General features: G+C 42.8%; 1 protein-coding gene, 1 non-coding gene and 1 pseudogene across 2 annotated transcripts; 2 read left to right on the top strand and 1 right to left on the bottom strand.

Moving 5' to 3' along the window:
- Window positions 1-847: 847 nt before the first annotated feature.
- LOC132522853 (olfactory receptor 13C7-like) lies at window positions 848-1,808 on the bottom strand. The gene is given in 2 exon segments (XM_060153409.1): window positions 848-997; window positions 999-1,808. Coding segments are annotated over 2 exon segments (960 nt in total).
- Window positions 1,809-6,112: 4,304 nt separating this feature from the next.
- On the top strand, window positions 6,113-6,218 carry LOC132523984 (U6 spliceosomal RNA). Its single transcript, XR_009541749.1, has one exon. It is a non-coding gene; the product is annotated as a U6 spliceosomal RNA (small nuclear RNA).
- Window positions 6,219-24,593: 18,375 nt separating this feature from the next.
- LOC132522852 (olfactory receptor 13C7-like) lies at window positions 24,594-25,855 on the top strand (annotated as a pseudogene).
- Window positions 25,856-25,939: the final 84 nt, after the last annotated feature.

Genomic DNA, 25,939 nt, shown 5'->3' with positions numbered 1-25,939 from the left:
GGGTTTCTTAGGTAGAAAAGCAAGCGATGGTCACCCCTTGGCTGCACACTCGGTCAAGCCAGGTCAGGTGGTTAATAGAATTCATTTGATTCTCCTCGGTACCTCTCAGTTTTGACATTACTCTGATGACCCTTGGAGGCCAAGGATATCTAGGGAAAGAACCCAGGGATGAATAACATTTTCAAAAAAGGGAAAAGAAAAAAGGCCTGAACCTTTGACCTTTGCATCAGTTTCGCCACACCTTGCTGTCCTCTCTGCTTCAAAGATATAAATGATTTTCTGGTGGGGGACTTGGTTAAGGACAAGAGAAAGAGGTTAATTTTGAAGACACAGGAAGAGAATGATTCAAGAAACAGTTTTAATAATTTAAATGACAATAAGGAGAAAGAGGCAATGAGGATAAGGATAAAAATATTACTGTTATTTAATAATGGAGTAGGAAGAGTTGACATAGGTGACATAAAAATAAGAACCCTTTCAAATATGTTCAAAGGGCGAGCCAAGGAGTAATTGAATTATGGCCCTACAGACTTGAGCTTTTCATGAGTTAAACAATAAATCTTGAAGGGTTACTTTTCCTTGTTATCAATTTGTTTACTATGCATCACAGATATAGAGAACTGTAAGGCTTGATCAACAGAAATATACTTTTGTAGAATCGCCTATAGAATGAGGGGAAAATTCATATTAAATGCTTTATGTTCACACAAAACTCTTGGGTGTAATGAGATTCCGTGTAATTAGATTTACCTATGTAAACTTGCGTGAAGTTAGCCCTTCATCTTATCCTCCGAGACCCTCAGGTAAGAGAAACCAGGGAACAGGAACCAGCAGGACCCCTCCAGCATCACTGGGTGAAGCGTTTCCGAGTTACCAGGTTCCTCACAGCGGCCTTCGCCTCCTTATTCCTCAGGCTGTAGATGATGGGGTTGAGCAAGGGGGTCACCACTCCATAGATGAGGGAGGTGAGCTTGTCTGCAAGGTCCTGTTTGTCTGCCTCCCAGGGGGTCCTTGAATTTAGGCTTCCCATACATGAAGAGGATGGTCCTATAGAAGATGACTACAGCTGTTTGGTGGGCAGAGCAGGTGCAGAAGGTCTTTTTCCTCCTCTCAGCTGAGGGGATCTTCAAAATGGTAGCGATGATGAACACGTAGGAGAAAAAGATGAACAGAACTGGGATGCCCAGGAAGATCACATTGGCCACCACCATACTGATTATATTGATGGAGATGTCAGCACAGGCCAACTTCAGGACAGCCAGGATCTCACAGGTGAAGTTGTTGATGACATTGTCCCCACAGAAGGGTAGTTGCATTGCTAGGGATGTCTGCATCATGACAGTGGTGCTTCCAGCTGCCCAGGAGCTGGCAGCCATGGGTGCATAGGCAGCCTTGCTCATGACCTCAGGGTACCTCAGGGGGTTGCAGATGGCCATATGGCGATCAAACGCCATCATGCCCAGAAGCACACAATCCGTGGCCCCCATGGCAAAGGAGAGGAACATCTGCACAGCACATGCTGAGAAGGGGATGGTTTTCCTGGGGGTCAGGAAGTTGTCAAGGATGAGGGGGACTGAGGAGGTTGTGTAGCAGATGTCCAGGAAGGAGAGGTTCCTCAGGAAGAAGTACATGGGCTTGTGTAGGCAGGAGTCCAGGATGGTCACCAGGATGAGGACCCCATTGCCCAGCAGGGTCACCAGGTACATGGACAGGATGAGCACAAAGAACGTTTTCTCCAGCCTTGGGTGGGCTGAGAGGCCCAGGAGAATGAACTCTGTCACAGAGGCTGTCTGGTTGGCACTTTCCATGGTCTGTCTCATCTTTCAACTAAATAAAATACTCAGTGATCCAAACTCAACATCCTTTGTCTCATGTAGGTCCAGGGCATCTGGTCTGGAGTTCCAGTCTGGCTGAGTGATTGAAAAACCATTGTGAAAGTCCACAGTCTCTATTTGTTTCCAAGAAAAAAGAGAAATAAAATTAGAAATTACTTTGGGGTCATAGAATATCAAATTTACAATGTTTAAAGTGAAGATTCTGATTATTTAATGCATTCAATCAGAGACAAGATACATAACATATTCATTTTAGTGGTTCTGTGTCCTATATGGCGGTTCATCTCATTAAACTTGGCCAGAAAAGTGACTTTAAGTTTGCTCTGTGTTCTCCCACTTTGTGCTAGGTACTAGGGAAATCATTAGTTGTGAATACTCACTCTGTTTCTCCAGATCATTTTCACAGAAAACATACTCCTGTTGTTCCCAAGATCTCTTTTCTCATGAGCAATGCTAGCTCCAGGGCTTTCCATTCATCTATCTGTCCAGCTACCTGTCTTGTCCGTTTGTGCATCCATCCCTCCATCCCTCCATCCCTCCATCCCTCCATCCCTCCATCCCTCCATCCCTCCATCCCTCCATCCCTCCATCCCTCCATCCCTCCATCCCTCTATCCCTCCATCCCTCCATCAATCTATTTGTCTGTGTCTGAATATCCATCCATCCATCCATCAAAACACTTGTTGGGTGTGAGAATTCCCATGAGGAACAGGGGTGACCCATGGCCCAGGCTTAAATGGGCACACAACCTGTCAGGGAAGGGAAGCAGAAGGATTCAGGAGAGGCCAGAACATCCAAAAGGACATTCATTTTGATAGAACAGGGGTCATGAAATGCTTCTTAAGTGATGTAGAATCTAGCTGGGCTTTTAAGGACAAAAGGACACTGGACATGGAGAGATACCTTGGGGAGGTCTCCAAGGTAATTTTGTGATCTGGAAATGCTGATATGTTCCTAATAGTTTGAATCTGATGTTTTATGAAGATAAACAGAGGACTGTCTCCAAAAATCCACAGTGAGTCACAGCTTCTGGAAATCTAGTTCTCTTAGATAACTAAAAGCAGTGCTTTTTTCTTTTTTTTCGGTCTTGAATATATTTGACATAAAACATGTAAATTTAAGGTGTACAATGTGTTACTTTGATACATTTACATATTGTAATATGATTGCTGTTGTGATATTTATTACATAATTATGATACAATATTGCTGTCTATATTCACTGAACTGTGCATTAGATCACTGGGTTATTTACTACTTGTCACAAGTTTGTACTCTTAAACAACATCTATTTTATGTTATGTTATTTTATATTTTTGTTATCATTCCCTCTTGGTGAATGTCCACACAGGAATCAGTGGACATTAATAGTCCTTGAACATTTTGGCTAAGCTTCTAGGTATGTTACACAGAATTATATCATGATCATGCTTCCCCAAATAATCTAGTCCAACTCTGTCTTCCATTGTAGATCTTTTTCTGCACCACAGTGATGCATGGCTTTTCAGTTTCAGCTTGATTTCCTCTAATGATGAAGAGCCCACTACATTCCCAAATGACCTACTCCATATTTGCAGAGCTCTAGAGTATTAGAAAATTCTTTTTCACGAGAGAGAGGCATGGACATATATACACTACCAAACGTAAGGTAGATAGCTAGTGGGAAGCAGCCGCATAGCACAGGGATATCAGCTCGGTGCTTTGTGACCGCCTGGAGGGGTGGGATAGGGAGGGTGGGAGGGAGGGAGACGCAAGAGGGAAGAGATATGGGAACATATGTATATGTATAACTGATTCACTTTGTTATAAAGCAGAAACTAACACACCATTGTAAAGCAATTATACCCTAATTAAAAAAAAAAAAAAAAAGCACAAGAGGGCTTCCCTAGTGGCGCAGTGGTTGAGAGTCCGCCTGCCGTTGCAGGGGACCATGGGTTCATGCCCCGGTCCAAGAAGATCCCACATGCCGCAGAGCGGCTGGGCCCGCGCGTCAGGAGCCTGTGCTCCGCAATGGGAGAGGCCACAATGGTGAGAGGCCCGGGTATCGCAAAAAAAAAAACAAAAAACCACAAGAGTTCTCATATCACGTTCTTGCCAGCGTTTGGCGTTGTCAGTCTAAAGTTTTACCCACTCTGGTGATGTGTAGTTGTATCTCATTGTGGTTTTCATCTGCATCATTTTCCTGATAACAAGTAACCTTGAGCACTTTTTCATGTGATCATTGATCATTCCTGTATCTTTCTTTGTGAATTATCTGTTGAAACATTTTGTCCATTATTATAGTTTTCTGTTGTTTTTTTAAAAAATATTGAGTTGTAGGAAGTTCTTATATATTTTAGATACAAGTCCTTTGTCAGATACGTGTACTGTGAATATTCTACCAGTTTGTGCCTTGCATGTTCATTTTCTTAATAGTGTCTTCTGCTGAGCAGATGTTTTAAATTTTGATGAACTCTATCATTAAAACATTTTTTTTGGTTATTACTTTCCATATCCTCTCTAAGAAAATTTTGCCTACCCCCCAATCACAAAGATGTTTTTCTATGTTTTATAATAAAAGCTTTATAGTTTCTTTCAGCTTTTATGTTTAGGTCTATGGTCCATAGCAAATTAATTTTTGACTTTTTTTTGTCTAGTTCTATCAATTCCTGAGAAAAGGATATGAAAATCTCCAATTCTGACCGTGGCTCTATTTCTCCCTTTAAATATGTCTGTTTTTCATTCATATTATTTTGAGGCTTGGTTACTAGGTGAATATACATTCATGATTTTATGTCTTCCTGATTATTTGACACCTTATCCTTATGAAATGTCCCTCTTTATTCTGGTAATATGCTTTGTCTTCAAATCTACTTTATCTGATACTAATATAACTCTCCAGCTGTTTGCTTGATATATTTTTCCATCCTTTTACCTTCAACCTGTATGTGTCTTTATTTTTTAAATGCTTCTTTTAGACAGAATACAGTTGAGACTTGCTTTTTTACCCAGTCTGACAGTCTCTGTATTTTAATTAGTAAGTTTGATCCATTTCTATTTAATGTAATCACTGAATAGTTGGGTTTAGTTTACTATTTGTTGTTGTTTTCTATTTATCACATCTACTTTTTGTTCATCTGTTCCTATTTTCCTCCAGTCTCTTAGGTTAATTGAATAATTCTTAGAACTAATTCCATTTTAATTTATGTATTGGCTTTTTAGCTGTAGCTCCTTGCCTTATTTTTCTAGTGGTTGCTCTAGGTATTACTATGTACATCTGAATATTTTAGCTGTCTCAAAATTCTTGCTCAAACAAGGATACAGATATCAATTAGGCAAATGAATGAATCAGCCCCAGTGCCAGACTAATTCTACCAGAATATCCTAGGTACTTGCTACTCAAAGTGTGATCTAACACCAGCAACATCACTTGAAATCTTGTTAGAACTGCAGAATCTCCAGTCCCATTCCAGATTTACTGAACTGTAATCTGCATTTTCACAAAATTCTCAGGCGATTTATATGCATGTTAAAGTTTGAGAAGTAGTTTTCAATAATTAATTGAAATTCTAGAACTATACAGAGCAAATTTTAGACACATTAGAATCCCAACTTTGCAGTGTCCATCACGTCTTGGAATTCACCACACCATGCTCTTCTTGGGTCAACTTGGGTAGTTTTGTTTGCTCCACAGTTGTGAGCACTACTTCTAAACCAACCACAATCCCACAGCTGCCTTTTGTTGTACTATTAGTTTGTACAAATTCTTGGCTTCCTGCATTATTCTGAAACCTGATACTCACACCTAGCCCCCTCAAAGTGGAAAATGCACAGTGCCTTTTCTCCATGCAATGCCACATTCTTGTGTGTGTGTGTGTGTGTGTGTGTGTGTGTGTGTGTGTGTGAAATGCTGTCGTCTTTCTACCTCCACAGCTGTGTTCTTCTTGAAATGGAATAACTTCTGGGCTGAAATGGTGGCTCTCTTGAAAATCAGACAACCTGCTTCTGAAGCTCTGTGATGTGGTCCTATTGTTAAAAACAGTGGTCATTGTTTGGGTTTCCTAGGTAATAGACTCTAAGGGATTCAGCATATGAATTTTGGTGGGACACAAAAATTCAGCCCATAATAGCCCTCCTGGTGTAAAAGCAGCCCTATCTCCTCCTCATGAGCAGGATCAGTTATATGCCACTAGGATAGTGACTCCTTTCCTTGCCTGCTGGTCTCTTGACATAAAAGTCCAACATGACTGGGGATAGCCATAGTTTAAAGTTAGCAGATATAACAGAATAGAAAGTCCAGTGCTCACTTCAGCAGCACATATACAAAAATTGGAACTATACAGAGAAGATTAGCATGGCCCTGTACAAGGATGACACACAAATTCATGAAGCATTCCATGTTTTTTTTTTTTTTTGGATGGTATGATCCCATTTTTGTTAAAAAAACAAAACAAAACCACCACACAGGTGGGAAAATGCATAATATATAAATGGGAAAAAGTCTTAAATGGTAAATGCCAAATTGGGTAAAAGTACTGGGAGTTTCTACATCTTTGTAGTGTTTGATTTGTTTGTTCATTTTACAATGAATACATATTACTTTTTTCACTTAAAGAAACATTTATTCCATCCTTCCCTCAGACAGAGAGGGATCTTTCTTACTTGTTTTCTTTTTTTTAAGTAATATATGTATATATAATTTATTTATTTTTGGCTACGTTGGGTCTTTGTTGCTGCGCACAGGCTTTCTCTGGTTGCAGCAAGCAGGGACTACTCTTCATTGCGGTGCATGGACTTCTCATTGGGGTAGCTTCTCTTGTTGCGGAGCATGGGCTCTAGGCGTGTGGGCTTCAGTACTTGTGGCACAAGGGCTCAGTAGTTGTGGCTCACAGGCTCTAGAGGGCAGGCTCAGTAGTTGTGGTGCACGGGCTTAGTTGCTCTGCGGCATGTGGGATCTTCCCGAGCCAGGGCTCAAACCCGTGTCCCCTGCATTGGCAGGCGGATTCTTAACCACTGCGCCACCACAGAAGGCCTTACTTTTTTTTTTTAAAGTAGATTTAGAGCAATGTTGTCAGTTTCTTTGACTATCTATTCCAGTGTCCCTTATGCTGCTGTTTTAAGCCAAGTTTCTCAGTAGAAAGCTCACCATCATGTACATGAAAGTGCATGCTTAATAATAATAGCTGTTATTTATTCGAGCAATCATTATGTCCCAGATCATCTTCTAAGCACTTAATATGTATTAACCCATGTAATTTTTAATAACCCTATTAGTAGCTGCAGTTTACAAATGGAGAAATGAAGCATAGCGTTTAAGAAACTTTCCTAACTTGCAGACTGTATGCACATACACTTCATATAAAGAATCCTCCCTGCACTTGAGAAATACTCTTTTTTTAAAAAAAATAAATTTATTTATTTTTTGCCTGTGTTGGGTCTTTGTTGCTGTGCGTGGGCTTTCTCATTGTCGTGGCTTCTCTTGTTGCAGAGCACAGGCTCTAGGCATGCGGGCTTCAGTAGCTGTGGCACGTGGGCTCAGTAGTTGTGGCTTGTGGGCTCTAGAGCCTTAGCTACAAAATAGTGCCATTTTCTCTAGTCGATTTCTTTCTGTCTCTGGTTTTGTGTTTGTTTTGTTCATCATGCTTTCTAGATCCTCACACGACACTCACTACTTGAAGGCACCCTGTAAATGTCAGTTAGGAAGCCTGAAACTTTTGTTGCTTCATCAGTAGGCAGGATAAGCTTCCTGCTGCCCAGTGCTGGAGAGCTGCCGATATGACTTTAAATCTTGAAGTCTGGGAAAGTGCACATTCCATGTTTTTAAGATGACAAAAAAAAAAAGAAGTCCAGAATTTAGTCCTTATATCTATGATCTGTTCACTTTTAAGAAAGTTACCAAAGGGGGCTTCCCTGGTGGCGCAGTGGCTGAGAGTCCGCCTGCCGATGCAGGGGACACGGGTTCGTGCCCCGGTCCGGGAGGATCCCACATGCCGCGGAGTGGCTGGGCCCGTGAGCCATGGCCACTGAGCCTGCACATCCGGAGCCTGTGCTCCGCAATGGGAGAGACCACAACAGTGAGAGGCCCGCGTACTGCAAAAAAAAAAAAAAAAGTTACCAAAGCAATCCAATGGGGGAAAAGATAGTCTTTTCAACAGATTGTGCTGAAACAGTTGGATATTCATAAGTAAAAAATTAATGCGATCCTTGCCTCACACCATACAAAAAATTAACTCAGAATGGATCACAGACCTAAATGTAAAACCTAAAATCATACATCTTCTAGAAGAAAACATAGGAGAAAATATTTGTGACCTTGGGTTAAGTAAAGATTTCTTAAATAAGACACCAAATTTTAAAATATGCTACAAAATTTAAAACTTTTGCTTTTTAAATGACACCATAAAAAATGAAGACAAATAAAAAGGACTGACAAATAAAAAGACAAATAAAAGGACTGCAATTATATATATGATAAAGGTCTTATATCTAGGCTACATAAAAGAACTCTTACATATGACATAATAAAAAGACAAACAACCCAATTAAAATATCTTCACCAAAAGGTATGTCAGTGGCTAAAAAGCACATGAAAAGATGCTCAATATCAGTAGCCATCAGGGAAATGCAAATTAAAACTACAATGACATACTATTGCACAACCACTAGAAGAGCTGTATTGGAAAGACTAATAACACCAAGTGTTGGTGATGATGTGGAGAAATTGGAACTGTCATATATTGCTTCATGGGTATTTAAAATGTTACAATCACTTTGGAAAAACAGTTTAGCAGTTTCTTAGAGTTAAACACACCTGTATCATATAACCCACCAATTCCACACAAAGTTGTGTATATAAATGTTAAATAGCAGCATTACTCGTAATAGCCGAAAACTGGGAACAATCCAAATGTTGATCAATGGGTGAATAGATAAGCACAATGTGGTACAACTATACAATGGAATACTATTCTATAATAAAAAGAAGCAAACTACTGATACATTTTACAACCAATGAACCTCAAAAGCATGCCAAGAGGACCTTCAAGATGGTGGAGGAGTAATACGTGGAGATCACCTTCCTCCCCACAAATACATCAAAAATACATCTACGTGTGGAACAACTCCTACAGAACACCTACTCAACACTGGCAGAAGACCTCAGACTTCCCAAAAGCTGTGTGGCTGTCAGGGTCTTGGTGCTCCAGCTGGTTGTCAGACCTGAGCCTCTGAGGTGGGAGAGCCAAGTTCAGGACATTCGACCACCAGAGACCTCCCAGCCCCATGTAATAGAGCTCTCAGTTGGCAAAAGCACTCCCAGAGATCTCCATCTCAATGCTAAGACCCAGCTCCACTCAACGACCAGCAAGCTCCAGTGCTGGACACCCCATGCCAAACAACTAGCAAGACAGGAACACAACCCCACCCATTAGCAGAGAGGCTGCCTAAAATCATAATAAGTTCACACACACCCCAAAACACACCACCAGGCATGGTCCTGCCCACCATAAGGACAAGATCCAGCCTCATCCACCAGAACACAGGCACCAGTCCCCTCCATCAGAAGGCCTACACAACCCACAGAACCAACCTTACCCACTGCGGGGAGACACCAAAAACAACGGGAACTACGAACCTGCAGCCTGCGAAAAGGAGACCCCAAACACAGTAAGTTAAGCAAAATGAGAAGACAGAGAAATACACAGTAGATGAAGGAGCAAGGTAAAAAACCACCAGGCCAAACAAGTGAAGAGGAAATAGGCAGTCTACCTGAAAAAGAATTCAGAGTAATGATAGTAAAGATCCAAAATCTTGGAAATAGAATGGAGAAAATACAAGAAACGTTTAACAAGGACCTAGAAGAACTAAAGAGCAAACAATAATGAACAACACAATAAATGAAATTAAAAATTCTCTAGAAGGAATCAATAGCAGAATAACTGAGGCAGAACAGATAAGTGACCTAGAAGATAAAATAGTGGAAATAACTACCACAGAGCAGAATAAAGAAAAAAGAATGAAAAGAGTTGAGGACAGTCTCAGAGACCTCTGGGACAACATTAAACACACCAACATTCAAATTATAGGGGTGCCAGAAGAAGAGAAAAAGAAAGGGTCTGAGAAAATATTTGAAGAGATTATAGTTGAAAACTTCCCGAATATGGGAAAGGAAATAGTCAATCAAGTCCAGGAAGCACAGAGAGTCCTATACAGGATAAATCTAAGGAGAAACATGCCAAGACACATATTAATCAAAATATCAAAAATTAAATACAAAGAAAAAATATTAAAAACAGCAAGGGAAAAGCAACAAATAACATACAAGGGAATCCCCATAAGGTTAACAACTGATCTCTCAGCAGAAACTCCACAAGCCAGAAGGAAGTAGCAGGATATACTTAAAGTGATGAAAAGGAAAAACCTACAACCAAGATTACTCTACCCAGCAAGGATCTCATTCAGATTCGACAGAAGAATTAAAACCTTTACAGACAAACAAAAGCTAAGAGAATTCAGCACCACCAAACCAGCTTTACAACAAATGCTAAAGGAACTTCTCCAGGCAGGAAACACAAGAGAAGGAAAAGACGTACAATAACAAACCCAAAACAATTAAGAAAATGGTAATAGGAACATACATATTGATAATTACCTTAAATGTAAATGGATTAAATGCTCCAACCAAAAAACATAGACTGGCTATATGGCTACAAAAACAAGACCCGTATATGTGCTGTCTACAAGAGACCCACCTCAGACCTAGAGACACCTACAGACTGAAAGTGATAGGATGGAAAAAGATACTCCATTCAATTGGAAATCAAAAGAAAGTTGGAGTAGCAATTCTAATATCAGACAAAATAGACTTTAAAATAAAGACTATTACAAGAGACAAAGAAGGACACTACATAATGATCAAGGGGTCAATCCAAGAAGAAGATATAACAATTGAAAATATTTATGCACACAACATAGGAGCACCTCAATACATAAGGCAAATGCTAACAGCCATAAAAGGGGAAATCGACAGTTACACAATAATACTAGGGGAATTTAACACCCCACTTTCACCAATGGACAGATCATCCAAAATGAAAATAAATAAGAAAACACAAGCTTTAAATGACAGATTAAACAAGATGGACTTAATTGATATTTATAAGACATTCCATCCAAAACCAACAGAATACACTTCTCAAGTGCTCATGGAACATTCTCTAGGATAGATCATATCTTGGGTCACAAATCAAGCCTTGGTAAATTTAAGAAAATTGAAATTGTATCAAGTATCTTTTCTGATCACTACGCTATGAGACTAGATAACAATCACAGGAAAAAAAACTGTAAAAAATAGAAATACATGGAGGCTAAAGAATACGCTACTAAATAATGAAGAGATCACTGAAGAAATCAAAGAGGAAATCAAAAAATACCTAGAAACAAAAGACAATGAAAATACGATGACCCAAACCTATGGGATGCAACAAAAACAGTTCTAAGAGGGAAGTTTATAGCAATACAATCCTACATCAAGAAACAAGAAAAATCTCAAATAAACAACCTAACCTTACACCTAAAGCAATTAGAGAAAGAAGAACAAAAAAAACCCAAAGTTAGCAGAAGGAAAGAATCATAAAGATCAGATCAGAAATAAATGAATAAGAAATGAAGGAAACAGTAACAAAGATCGATAAAACTAAAAGCTCGTTCTTTGAGAAGATAAACAAAATTGATAAACCATTAGCCAGACTCATCAAGAAAAAAAGGGAGAAGACTCAAATCAACAGAATTAGAAATGAAAAAGGAGAAGTAAAAACTGATACTGCAGAAATACAAAGGATCATGAGAGATTATTACAAGCAACTATATGCCAATAAAATGCACAACCTGGAAGAAATGGGCAAATTCTTAGAAAAGCACAACCTTCTGAGACTGAACCAGGAAGAAATAGAAAATATTAACAGACCAATCACAAGCAGTGAAATTGAAACTGTGATTAAAAATCTTCCAACAAACAAAAGCCCAGGACCAGATGGCTTCACAGGTGAATTCTGTCAAACATTTAGAGAAGAGCTAACACCTATCCTTCTCAAACTCTTCCAAAATACTGCAGAGGGAGGAACACTCCCAAACTCATTCTACGAGGCCACCATCACTCTGATACCAAAAGCAAAGATGTCACAAAGAAAGAAATCTACAGGCCAGTATCACTGATGAACATAGATGCAAAAGTCCTCAACAGAATACTAGCAAACAGAATCCAACAGCACATTAAAAGGATCATACACCATGATCAAGTGGGGTTTATCCCAGGAATGCAAGGATTCTTCAATATACAAAAATCAATCAATGTGATACACCATATTAACAAACTGAAGGAGAAAAACCATATCATAATCTCAATAGATGCAGAAAAAGCCTTTGACAGAATTCAACAGCCATTTATGATAAAAACTCTCCAGAAGGTAGGCATAGAGGGAACTTACCTCAACATAATAAAGGCCAGATATGACAAACCCACAGCCAACATTGTTCTCAATAGTGAAAAACTGAAACCATTTCCTCTAAGATTAGGAACAAGACAAGGTTGTCCACTCTCACCACTGTTATTCAACATAGTTTTGGAAGTTTTAGCCACAGCAATCAGAGAAGAAAAAGAAATAAAAGGAATCCAGATCAGAAAAGAAGAAGTAAAACTGTCACTGTTTGCAGATGACATGATACTATACATAGAGAATCCTAAAGATGCTACCTGAAAACTACTAGAGCTAATCAATGAATTTGGTAGAGCAGCAGGATACAAAATTAATGCACAGGAATCTCTTGCATTCCTATACATTAATGATTAAAAATCTGAAAGAGAAATTAAGGAAACTGCCATTTACCATTGTAACAAAAATAATAAAATACCTAGGAATAAACCTACCTAAGGAGACAAAAGACCTGTATGCAGAAAGCTGTAAGACACTGATGAAAGAAATTAAAGAGGATACAAACAGATGGAGAGATTCCATGTTCTTGGATTGGAAGAATCAACATTGTGAAAATGACTGTACTCCCCAAAGCAATCTACAGATTCAGTGCAATCTCTATCAAACTACCAATGGCATTTTTCACTTAACTAGAACAAAAAATTTCACAATTTGTATGGAAACACAAAAGACCCCGAATAGCCAAAGCAATCTTGAGAAAGAGAAACAGAGCTAGAGGAATCAGGCTCCTGGGCTTCAGACTAAACTACAAAGCTACAGTAATCAAGACAGTATGGTACTGGCACAAAGACAGAAATATAGATCAACGGAACAGGATAGAAAGCCCAGAGATAAACCCATGCACATATGGTCACCTTATTTTTGATGAAGGAGGCAAGAATATACAATGGAGAAAAGACAGCTTCTTCAATAAGTGATGCTGGGAAAACTGGACAGCTACATGTAAAAGAATGAAATTAGAACACTCCCTAACACCATACACAAAAATAAACTCAAAATGGATTAAAAACCTAAATGTAAGGCCATATACTATAAAACTCTTAGAGGAAAACATGGGCAGAACACTGTATGACATAAATCACAGCAAGATCCTTTTTGACCCACCTCCTAGAGAAATGGAGATAAAAACAAAATAAACAAATGGGACCTAATGAAACTTAAAAGCTTTTGCACAGCAAAGGAAACCATAAACAAGCCAAAAAGACAACCCTCAGAATGGGAGAAAATATTTGCAAATGAAGCAACTGACAAAGGATTAATCTCCAGAATTTACAAGCAGCTTGTGCAGCTCAATATCAGAAAAACAAACAACCCAATCCAAAAATGGGCAGAAGACCTAAACAGACATTTCTCCAAAGAAGATATACAGGTTGCCAACAAACACGTGAAAGGATGCTCAACATCACTAATCATTAGAGAAATGCAAATCACAACTACAATGAGGTATCTCCTCATACCAGTCAGAATGGCCATGATCAAAAAGTCTACAAATAATAAATGCCAGAGAGGGTGTGGAGGAAAGGGAACCCTCCTACACTGTTGGTGGGAATGTAACTTGGTACAGCCACTATGGAGAACAGTATGGAGATTCCTTTAAAAACTACAAATAGAGTTGCTATATGATCCAGCAATCCCACTCCTGGGCATAAATCTGGAAAACATGAAAACTGTAATTTGAAAAGATTCATTCACCCCAGTGTTCATAGGAGCATTATTTACAATAGCCAAGACATGGAAGCAACCCAGGTGTTCATCAACAGATGAATGGGTAAAGAAGATGTGGTACATATATAGAATGGAATATTACTCAGCCATAAAAAAGAAGGAAGTATTGCCATTTGCAACAACATGGATGGACCTAGAGATTTTCATACTAAGTGAAGTATGTCAGACAGAGAAAAACAAATATTATATGATATCACTTATATGTGGAATCTAAAAATAATGCAAATGAACTTATTTACAAAACAGAAACAGACTCACAGACATAGAAAACAAACTTACGGTTACCAAAGGGGAAAAGTGGGGGAGGGGGAGCGATAGATTAGGAATATGAGATTAACAGATATATACTACTATATATAAAACAGATAAATAACAAGGATTTACTGTATAGCACAGGGAACTATATTCAGTATCTTGTAATCTATAACAGTAAAGAATCTGAAAAAGAATATATATATACACACACACATATATATTCATAGACATATATATACATACATATATATATATCTGAATCACTTTTCTATACACCTGAAACTAACACAATATTGTAAATCTACTATAGTTCAGTAAGAAGAAAAAAGAGAAAAAGAATTAGAGGAAGAAATTGTAAACCAAAAAAATTGAAAATATAGTGTAAGAAAATGAAAAAAAGTTCAGATTGCTGGGTCCTACCTTTGTAGATGGTCTTAAAGATCAGTGTTTTGGTTTTCTCTTTTAAATAAATGCTCTCCATGTACCTCTGATGTACACCAGTCTTGGGAATCACTGACGCCATTAAACCATCTCTGGTTTAAAGGTAGAGAAACTGAGGCCAAGAGAGGTTTGTGAATTGCACGTGGACCTGAAGAAGGGGTGCTTGTTTTCTACTTGGTAATGATACAGTGTCCAAAAGAGGTTATCTCAGGATGTCAGGAATTAAGGGACGCAGAATCAATTTTAGAGAAAGGCTGCTTTACTGTCAGGGAGTACAGAATTTAAAGCTTGGCAGAATCTTCAGATATTAAACCCATCAGGTCCTCTTCTCTAACCCACCTGTTGTTACAGGGGTCCTGTCTTCAGGAGGTGATTTCTTGGCTTCTGTTTGAACATTTTGAATAATGGTGGGAGTGCTCACGGTCTCCAGTGTTGTTGTCGGGAAGTCTGGGCTGTTAATTAGAGTTCTTCAGGGACCTGATATGTGCCCTTTTCTAACTTATCCCTTCCTCCACTGGTCCTAAGTCAGCCTCCTGGGCTCATGCAAAACACATCTGCTCCCTTGCTACAACAGCAACCTTCAGAGCTTTTGGAAACAGTTGCCTTGTTCCCTCACCCCTCCTCCCTGCCTCCTCTATGCTCAGCCCTCTTTGCATCAGACTCTTTTTTCCTCCCAGCTGGTGAAGAACTAGCTGTAGAGGTCACCCGGCAGTACCCAGGGTCCCATGTAGGCTGGGTCTCTTGCTTGCCAGTTTACCAGGGGCCAGGAGAAGTGACTGTCTTCTGGGTGTAGAGGGCTCCAAAGTGCAGCCACAGCTTGCAGTGCACAGAAGCTACAGCTACTCACAGTGTCCTTGCCTGCCCTTGGGGCTCAATGAGACAAGGAGACGAGGGCTGACTCTCAAGGCTGAGACTCAGCCCGGTACCCCAGCCCAGAGGAGATGGCGCTGCAGGGTGGGCGGGCAAGCCTTGCCCAAGCCCTGGGCCAGTACCCCCTTCTCTGTGCTCCGTACTGCTCTCCAGAGGGTCCCACGATGACTCTCTCAGGAGTTTAGAGCTGGGTTGCTTTGGGGCCAGGCCCTATCCCAGAAGCAATTTAAAGTTTGGTGAGAGGCTCGGAATTTAGACTTCACCTCATAGATCCAATTAGACAATGTTGTGAAGTCTACCCAAAACTCCCCTCTCACTAGGAATGGAAACCTCAGCTTAGAATGTTCTCTAGCCAGGTAATCAGAGTTCTCCCGGGCTTTGATCACAATTGGTCCAGGAGCCAACAGTTGGCTCTGTCATTGGCCCTAAAAAGAGGCTCGAAGGGAAAAAGAGCTGGGCCTCAGTGAATTCAAACATTCCTGGGAACTTTGGACAGATTCCTGGCCACCTAGGCATCTCCTCCCCTCCACTGGGTGACCCAGGGTGCGCTCTCTCTCTCTCTCTCTCTCTCTCTCTCTCTCTCTCTCTCGCTCGCTCGCTCTCGCTCGCTCTCTCTTTCTCTCTCTTTCTTCCCCCCCGCCTCCCTCACCCTCTCTCTCCCCCAACAGCCTGCCCTCCACTCTGAACAATCCCTATGCTACAAACATGTCATGTGTGCCAGGCCTTGTGCCAGGTACCAAAGGGTAGGGGTGAGTGGGCGACACGATGGCCAGAAGCGAGTCTTTGCCTTCAGAGAATGTCCAGCAGAGTGGGAACATCCAGAGACTGAGGCAAGACTGAGAATGTCACAAAGCTGTCCAGGGGGCTGGTCACGGGAGGAGCAGGCAGAACTAGCCCAGGGTGACAATAACAGGGATGGAGGAGAGAGTGGCCCTGGGAGACGTTTAGGAGGAAGAAATGATAGGATTTAGAGATAGATCTGGGGTGGGACATGCAGAAGAGAGGAAAATGAACAATGGGTAAATTCCCAGATCTTGTGAACGGGAAGAAAGACCTGGAGGAAGTTAGGAGGAGAGCCTGTCTGGGCTGGTGGAGGTAGGGTGGCTACAGCGTTGTCTCTGACATTTCTGTGTACAGTTTCTCTACATCTTTGTGCCCAGCTCCAGGCTGGTTACTAGAAATAGAGATACGACTAAGAGATAGTTTCTGTGATTGAGGGAGTTTATGGCCAGTTTGATTTGTTGTATTTGAGATAATGGTGAGGTATTAATATTAATATGGGTTGCCATTAATTTACAACTGTTTTCTTAATCTTATCTAATGCTCCCCAAGCCCCATGAAGTAGGTACGAGGGATACTTGGATGAAGGCGGGTGGAAGGACCCTCCTTCGCTGGGCTGCAGTGACTCGTATTTGGGATGTCTAGCATCTTTGACCTCTGCTCTCTAAATGCCAGGAGCCTCCCCCTCCTTCACGCTTGGGCTTCCTCAAGGGTTAGGGGATGTCTTGGGGTTCATGGGGGACAGTGGCACAGTCGGGCCTCATGGTTGAACAGGCACTGGACTGTCAATCAGGATCTGAGTGGCTCCTGCTAGTCCCTCTGTGGCAGAACTCTCTGTCCCCCAACTCCAGGGGGGACTGCCCCGGGTGTGTCACAGGGACTGTCCCTGAGACTCAGCTTCAGCTCCCACAGGCCAGGCCTCTCCTCACTACCCGCTTTCTTTGTGTTACTCTGGTTTCTCCTTCCTGTTCTTCCTTCCTTACACCAGCTGCTGACTCTGTCCTGGTGTTTTGAGTTCAAGCTTGTAAGAGACAGAACTAAGGGGTTTGGTTACTCATCATCCAGTATCAGCCACCAGACAGCCCATATGCTGACTGCCCCTGGGACAGGGGTCCACTGGTCAGTCAGGTGAGTCCTGTGGCCAGGGCGCCTCGTGGTACAGAGCATGGAAACAATGTAAGGGACCTCAGAAAGAGACTGTGGTGCTTCCTGGAATGAAGCAGCGAATCAGGCAAATACTGTCTAGACGATCCAGCGTTCAGACATGAGAAATTATACACTTACCTCTCCCCTGAGTGCTTGCTGCATGAGTGGGCTCCCCTCCGTGAAGGGGCAGTGCTTTGGTCCCTCTCCCTTCCTCCCCTTCCCTTCTCCCTCTTCAGGGAAGTTCTGTCTCTCTGACCTTTATAGCACCTGATTCCAGCCCTGGTATTATCTCAAAATGGTGGTGGTTCTTTTCCACCTTTACAGAGAATGTGCTGTTACTCATGACTCCCAACAGAATCTCAAAGTGTTTTGATCCGGGATCTGGTTACAGACCTTATGAATCTCGTGGGGTGTCACGTCCACATTTGTCCTTAGAAAGCCACAATAAACAGATGCCTCCCAGGAAATGCTGGGGTTGGTGGAGTTCAGACTACCCCTTTGGTCCAATTATATATGGCAAACTCACATTTACACACATACACACAAACACACTCGTAGAAAGGAGATTTCTGACACACAAAGCTTTCTCTTGGCTGGTTAAAACCCAGTATTCCCTTGGCTGGTCTGTCCGAGCCTTCCCTAGACAATGAGGAATAATGAGGAGAAACATCTTCTGCAATACCTCAAATTTCAATGCCCTGAGACCCTACACACTGAGTTAGTAAGAAGCCTAACCCTGGGCTACTCAGTGTGACAGAGGGCAGCGTCGGCATCACCTGGGAACTTGTTAATGCAGATTCCTGGGCCTTTCCCGGGACCTACTAAATAAATCTCTGTGGATGGGGCCCAGCAGCCTGCACATGCACCTATATGTGTGTGCGTGTGTGCCTATGTGTTTCCAGTCTGTGTTTTAACAATTCCTCTAGGTGATTCTGATGCATGCTACTGTCTGAGAAGCACTGGTCTATCTAGACTTTTCCTAGGATTGGGGTCCCAGTTATTCCTTCTAAGGAATCCAGGAGGAAGGAGGGTGTTTTTTAATGCAGGATCAGAACAGCTGCCTGTAATTCCTCTGCTCTGGAGACAACTGCTCTTCCAGTCCTTGCTTTCCCCTAACTCTTGACTTTTGACCCTTGACTGTCCACACCCCTGCTGACCTCCTCTGGGTCACTGGTCTCTGTGGCCTTACTCTCTCCTCTGCAAGCAGCGAACCTTGTTCCTATCCTCAGAATCCACTTGCTCAGAGGGTTCTCATGACAGAGTGGATGGGTCCCTAGTGGCCCAGAGGTCAAGGAAACCATGTAGATGTTATGAATTTGCATTTCAGGGGGCCCCCAACAATCTTCCGTGGCAGTACATTTAGACTTGTATCTACAGACAGCAGAGCAGTGCTAGCATCTCCAGGGTTCCAGCCACTCTCCCTAAGTGATGGATAAGTTGATGAGTCTCCAGCTCAGACATCTCCCCCATCTCTAGCTGGAAGTTCCTCAAACACACTGTACTCCAAAATGAATTCATCTTCTCCCCAAAAACCAAAAACTTGGTTGATATTCTCCACTTTGGTGGTGTCACCATCACCCAGCCATCACTTGAGCTAGAAATATTGATTCTATCCTCTTTCCCCCCTGCTATATCCAACCAAAATCTACTATTATATTTTGTACTTACCAAACCTTTCTTGAATCTCCCCATCTTCACCATGCAGTCACTCCCCAGTCAATGTTCTTATCTTTGTTTGCCTGAAGTGCTTCCCTGTCTCTTTAGACCTTGTCCTCCTGCCCCCAGTCTTGCCTCGACATTGTGCCCAGAAGGATCAACCTAAGATGCAAATTTCATCGTGTCGGACCTTTACTTAAAATTTCTAAGTGCCTTCTCATCCCCTACAGAAGAAAGTCCTAACTCCTCAGGATGTCCCAAAAGATCAACTTGGGTCCAGCCCTGCCTTCCTCCCCATCAGCAGCCCCTTTGTGCTCCTGCAACACTGCACTGGTGGTCACTCCTCACTCCTGGGGCTCTTTCTCATTTCTGTGTCTTTGGTTATGCAGCCCCCTCTGCCTGGGATGATTACCCACTCCCCTTCATTGGGCAGATTGACATTCCTCCATTCCAGTGGTGTACTGGTGAATATTTAACGACTGCCATCTCCAAGTCAAAAAAGCCCTGATCTGGAGCATTTGATGATTTCTGTGATATAAACACTCCCAGGATGGCCCATTTCTTTTTTTTTTTTTAACATCTTTATTGGGGTATAATTGCTTTACAATGGTGTGTTAGTTTCTGCTTTATAACAAAGTGGATCAGTTATACATACACATATGTTCCCATATCTCTTCCCTCTTGCATCTCCCTCCCTCCCACCCTCCCTATCCCACCCCTCCAGGCAGTCACAAAGCATGGAGCCGATACCCCTGTGCCATGCGGCTGCTTCCCACTAGCTATCTACCTTACGTTTGTTAGTGTATATATGTCCATGCCGCTCTCTTGCCCTGTCACAGCTCACCCTTCCCCCTCCCCATATCCTCAAGTCCGTTCTCCAGTAGGTCTGTGTCTTTATTCCTGTCTTACCCCTAGGTTCTTCATGACATTTTTTTTCTTAAATTCCATATATATGTGTTAGCATACGATATTTGTCTTTTTCTTTCTGACTTACTTCACTCTGTATGACAGACTCTAGGTCTATCCACCTCATTACAAATAGCTCAATTTTGTTTCTTTGTATGGCTGAGTAATATTCCATTGTATATATGTGCCACATCTTCTTTATCCATTCATCTGATGATGGGCACTTAGGTTGTTTCCATCTCCAGGCTATTGTAAATAGAGGTGCAATGAACATTTTGGTACATGACTCTTTTTGAATTATGGTTTTCTCAGGGTATATGCCCAGTAGTGGGATTGCTGGGTTGTATGGTAGTTCTATTTGTAGTTTTTTAAGGAACCTCCATACTGTTCTCCATAGTGGCTGAACCAATTCACATTCCCACCAGCAGTGCAAGAGTGTTCCTTTTCTCCACACCCTCTCCAGCATTTATTGTTTCTAGATTTTTTGATGATGGCAGGATGGCCCATTTCAAGCTACCAACAAAGTCACTGAATCGGAGTTGGGAAGAGATGTGCACAATTGCGAGCCAGCGCCAGCACACCACGGACCTTGGCTCACCTCCTCGAGGAGGTCTGGCCCCTGCCTCCTCTGGGCTGCTACATCAGCGTGGGCATTCTCCCTGGCCTGCACTTCCTTCCTTGTTTGGTAGCTTTCTTTTCACATTCCTGTCTCTAGATCGTGATTCTCGGCACATTTCTGCCTTCTACGTAGTACACACTTAATAATCGTTTGCTGGATAAAGGAGGGTACCCATTTTCTGGACCCATCCCTGTTCTGGGTCACATTCTGTCCGTGACTACCGTAAGGTCTGGGAGCACGTGTGCAGATGATAGGTTGCTGAAAGGACAGTGACTTAGATGGATGCCAAGTGAGGATTCAGGAAGAACACGGCAGGTTATTTCAAGGGCCCTAATCCAACAAGTTGAAAATCCAGAGGAGAATATAGACCCCTAAAACCACTGCGTAAACACAGACTTGGGGTAATGAGGCTTGACTACAGCACAGGAGAAAAGACTTGACGTCTGAGTGAGTCATGTTCTGACCAGCAGGCTGCTGGACTCTGTTAATGGGATTATGATGTTCAGAGAGAAGGAAGGGAGGGAGGGAGAAAAGGAGGGAGGGAGAAAGGAAGCAGGCAGTAAACTTCCTCCAGTGCCTTCAACACAATTGGATCTTGGAGATGCAATCCCAGAAGGATACAAAGTTTCTAAACTGAGTCAACTCACTTTCCAAAGTTTAAATGACTTCAAGGACTAAAATGGTCCCGAAGAACAGACTGGAATTTAAATGATCTTCCAAGGGTGATGGCCAGTTCTTTGGAGATTGCACCCTGAACACAGGAGACAGGTGGAGGGCAGAGGACTGGCTGGACCCTTCACCTGTCACACATTCCGAGCCCTCACCCTGATGTTTCCCACTTGGTATCGCTATTTCTGACATGTGACCTCTTCCCAACTCTTAGGAAGGAGATCCTTCTTGCTCACCATGTCTCTTATAAAGGTAAGCACAGGATTTGATCACACCAAAAGTTTCGTTCATGCGGCTGCATTTTGGCCACCAGACTTGATTGTAATGGAATGGAGTTGAAAAGGGGAGATGGAAAGCCCTTTCACTGATATGATGTTATTCTCACAGAGTCAGATAGACCCATCAAACCTCAAATGTCTCTGAGGTCCTCTGCCCTCACCCCACTTTGTGTCGAGGGGAAAGGTCTTGCCTGGGACCCCGCAGTCCTAACCTTCTTCTCACACAGTTGTCTCTTCTTGATTGAGACTGGTGTGTGGGTGGTGCTGTTTCTTGTTTTGTGGTTAAGAATCCAAAGTCCAGCGACAATAATGAGCCACGATTCTGGATCTCGTGGTGATGACATGGCGGGAATATCTTCTTCACAGGATCCAGGTTTTGGGGAGAGGTTGGAGGGCTGGCTGACGTAGAGTGAAACCCCAGCCTGGGACTCATTTACCGCCCCAGCACACACATCCACCTAGCGGGGCGGCACGTGAGCCATCCGCAAGCTGGGGGCCGTTGTCAGTGCTGACCAGCCTTTGTAGTCAGTTCCTGGCTGGCACATTTGCCCGTGTGAGAGATATATCTGTTTTAAGGCCCTGGGAGGAAAAGGGAGATGGAATCTTGTTTATCTTCATGCTGAAGCCAAGCTATTTCTAGACACTTGGAGGGCTGTCTGTGGAAGAGGGATTAATGTTGCAAAGGAGCAGATTTTGGCTCAGTATCAAAGGGGAACTACTTCAAAGTGCAGTGAGCCTTGCCAGGAAGTACAGCACCCCACGTCATTCAGGGAGCCAAATGCAGGCCAGAGGACTGTGAGGAATGCAGCAAGGGGCTTTCCACATTGGAAAGAGAGCAGATTGTGAAATAGATCCTAAGGCCTGCTGTCAGTAGCATCAGAGCGATCGTTTGGGTTGATAAGGATGAGGATGATATAATCACTTGTGTGTGTGACTATTTGCATGACTATTTCCTCTACTAGATTTTGAGCTCTTTGAGGTTACGGGCTGTGACTGTCTTTGCTGTGATCCCAGCACCTAGAATTATGCCTGGCTCAGCACAGATGCTCAATAAATATGTCCACGAGAATTGAATTATTGTGACACTGACTTGGTCACAACTACAGTGCTGAGCACCGCCAGAGGGGTGTCTCAGAGCTCCCCAGGCAGGAAGTGCCCCCGTATAATTGAGGCAGGGGCTGGATGACTGAGAGCAGTTGAACAGATGGAGATCTGGGAAGTTCATGAATATTTTCGATACAGAGCAAATAAAACCAAATGCCCAACATCCTCAGTGTCACCTACAGTTTTTCACTGGTCCAGAATAAATCCTAGTTTGGGGAGCTCTTAGAAGTCTGAGGAGAGATTCAAGCTTCCCAGAAAGAAGGCCTGACTGAGCAGGACTCAGGGCTCTGTGAACAGTCTTAGGGAGAAACCAGTGCCTCTGGTGAGGCAGATGGAGAATGAAGAAAAGAAGGGACATTCAGTCAAACTCTCCTTCAACTTGGCCACAGTGCACAAGAGGCTCACTTGAACCCCAAATGTACAAAAGGATCAACCGGAGGTTAAGACCTTGGCGCTGTGTCTGGGTTAATTCTCTCAACAGGCAACACCAGGGAAGAGGAACTGCAGGCTCCCACCTCCCCCTAAGAGAAGAGGCTTGATTTTCTTTTCTTTCCTCTTGGTTTTCATTTATGTCGTCTTGTCTCCTGTGTGCTTTATTCTTTTTCAATGTGTGCCGGATGTTGTATTTGCAAAATTACTTGTAGACATGATTTAGAGACTGGGTGATATTGCCTTCCCTCAAGGTAGATTTATGTTTTGTTTTGTTTTTTGTTTTTGTTTTTTCCATACATGGGTTTCTCACTGTCGTGGCCTCTCCCGTTGCGGAGCACAGGCTCTGGACGCACAGGCTCAGCGGCCATGGCTCACGGGCCCAGCCGCTCCACGTCACGTGGGATCTTCCCAGACCAGGGCACGAACCCGCGTCCCCTGCATTGGCAGGCGGACTTTCAACCACTGTGCCTTCCTTCAAGGTAGATTTATGTTTGCTTCTGTTAGGTATTTGGGAGCATCAAAAATTTGGGACCACCTCAATCCAATTTCAGGGCTTGATTTGAAGCTGAGCTATAGCACTTGTAAATGCATGTTTCTTTCTGATTCACTCATTCCTGTGGTGCTGCCCTTTGGGTTCCCTACCAAAGGGAGGAGGTTTAGTTAGGAGCCCTTCACAGTGGGCCTTGCACTTCAAAACCTGTTCCCACCTCCACGAGGCTATGCGTAGTGCTTCTCGGCCTCTCAGTGGCCACCTCCAGAAGCTGCAAATGCCCTAGTTGAAACATAACCTCAAATGCTGGATATACTTCCTTGAATTCCTTTTTTCCCCCAGAGTTATGACCCTATGATTCTTTGTTGTATTATTTACCTCACCAGTGCTTTACACAGATATTTTAAATCATTTGCCCAGTTTTCTGTGCTCTAGAGCCTGCGAGCCACAACTGCTGAGCCCGTGTGCCACAACTACTGAAGCCCACGCACCTAAAGCCCATGCTTCGCAACAAGAGGAGCCACCGCAATGAGAAGCCCGCGCACCACAACAAAGAGTAACCCCCACTCGCCGCAACCAGAGGAAGCCTGCGTGCAGCAATGAAGACCCAAGGCAGCCAAAAAAAATTAAAATAAATAAATAAATAAATTTATTTAAAAAAAATCATTTGCCCAGTTTTAAAAATTGTCACCTGCAGATGAGTTAATCCACATTAACTCTTCATTCTTACTGAAAACAAGTTAAATACTGATCTCTACTATATTTTTTCTAGAACCCCTTAGACATGACAGAATTGTCAGAGCTCTTCTCCAGTTGCTCAGCAGGGTGAAGATTTTTGCCGCTGCCCAGGCACTTTTGGAGTCAGAGAGTGCTGAGATTGACCTCAGAGACTTCCTTCAGGTGATAGATTGGAGGCACCATGGACAGGTCCAGTCAGACCTCCCCCCTGGTGGGGTTCCTTCTCCTGGGCCTCTCAGCCCACCCAAGGCTGGAGAAAACGTTCTTTGTGCTCATCCTGCTCATGTACCTGGTGACCCTGCTGGGCAACGGGGTCCTCATCCTGGTGACCATCCTGGACTCACGCCTACACAAGCCCATGTACTTCTTCCTGAGGAACCTCTCCTTCCTGGATATCTGCTACACAACCTCCTCAGTCCCCCTCATCCTTGACAGCTTCCTGACCCCCAGGAAAACCGTCTCTTACTCAGCATGTTTTGGGCAAATGTTTCTCTCCTTTGCCATGGGGGCCACAGAGTGTGTGCTCCTGGGCATGATGGCGTTTGATCGCTCCGTGGCCATCTGCAACCCCCTGAGGTACTCTGTGGTCATGAGCAAGGCTGCCTACGTGCCCATGGCTGCTGGCTCCTGGGCAGCTGGTATCACCAACTCTGTAGTTCAGACATCCCAGGCTGTGAAGCTGCCCTCTGTGGGGACAATGTCATCAACCACTTCACCTGTGAGATCCTGGCTGTCCTGAAGTTGGCCTGTGCTGACATCTCCATCAATGTGATCAGTCTGAGGATAACAGTTATTATCTTCCTGGGCATCCCAGTTCTGTTCATCTTTTTCTCCTATGTGTTCATCATTGCTACCATCCTAAGGATCCCCTCAGCAGAGGGAAGGAAAAAGACCTTCTCCACCTGCTCTGCCCACCTCACAGTTGTGATCATATTCTATGGGACCATTGTCTTTATGTATGCCAAGCCCAAGTCTAAGGACCCACTGGGGACAGATAAACAGGACCTTTCAGGCAAGCTCATCTGCCTCTTCTATGGGGTGGTGACTGCCATGCTCAACCCCATCATCTACAGCCTAAGGAACAAAGATGTAAAGGCTTCTGTGAAGACCTCTGTATGTCAGAAACACCTGAGTAATGTTGCCTTGTATATCTAGGAAAATAGTATAGATGATCTTATTTGCAAAGCAGAAATAGAGACACAGATGTAGAGAACAAACGTATGGATACCAAGGGGGAAAGGGGGGAAGGTGGGCTGAATTGGGCGATTGGGATTGACATATATACACTATTGATACCATGTATAAAATAGATAACTAATAAGAACCTACTGTATAGCACAGGGAACTCTATTCAGTGTTCTGCGGTGACCTAAATGGGAAAGAAACCCAAAAAAGAGTGGATATATGTATATGTATAGCTGATTCACTTTGCTGTACAGAAGAAACTAACACAACATTGTAAAGCAACTATACTCCATAAAAATTAATTTTTTTAAAGAAATTTAAATTAAAAAAAAAAAAGAAACA

The sequence above is a fragment of the Lagenorhynchus albirostris genome, chromosome 7 (assembly GCF_949774975.1).
Source record: "Lagenorhynchus albirostris chromosome 7, mLagAlb1.1, whole genome shotgun sequence".
NCBI lineage: Eukaryota > Metazoa > Chordata > Mammalia > Artiodactyla > Delphinidae > Lagenorhynchus > Lagenorhynchus albirostris.
Note: the sequence above shows the minus strand (reverse complement) of the source record. Positions and strands in the feature narration are given on the sequence as shown.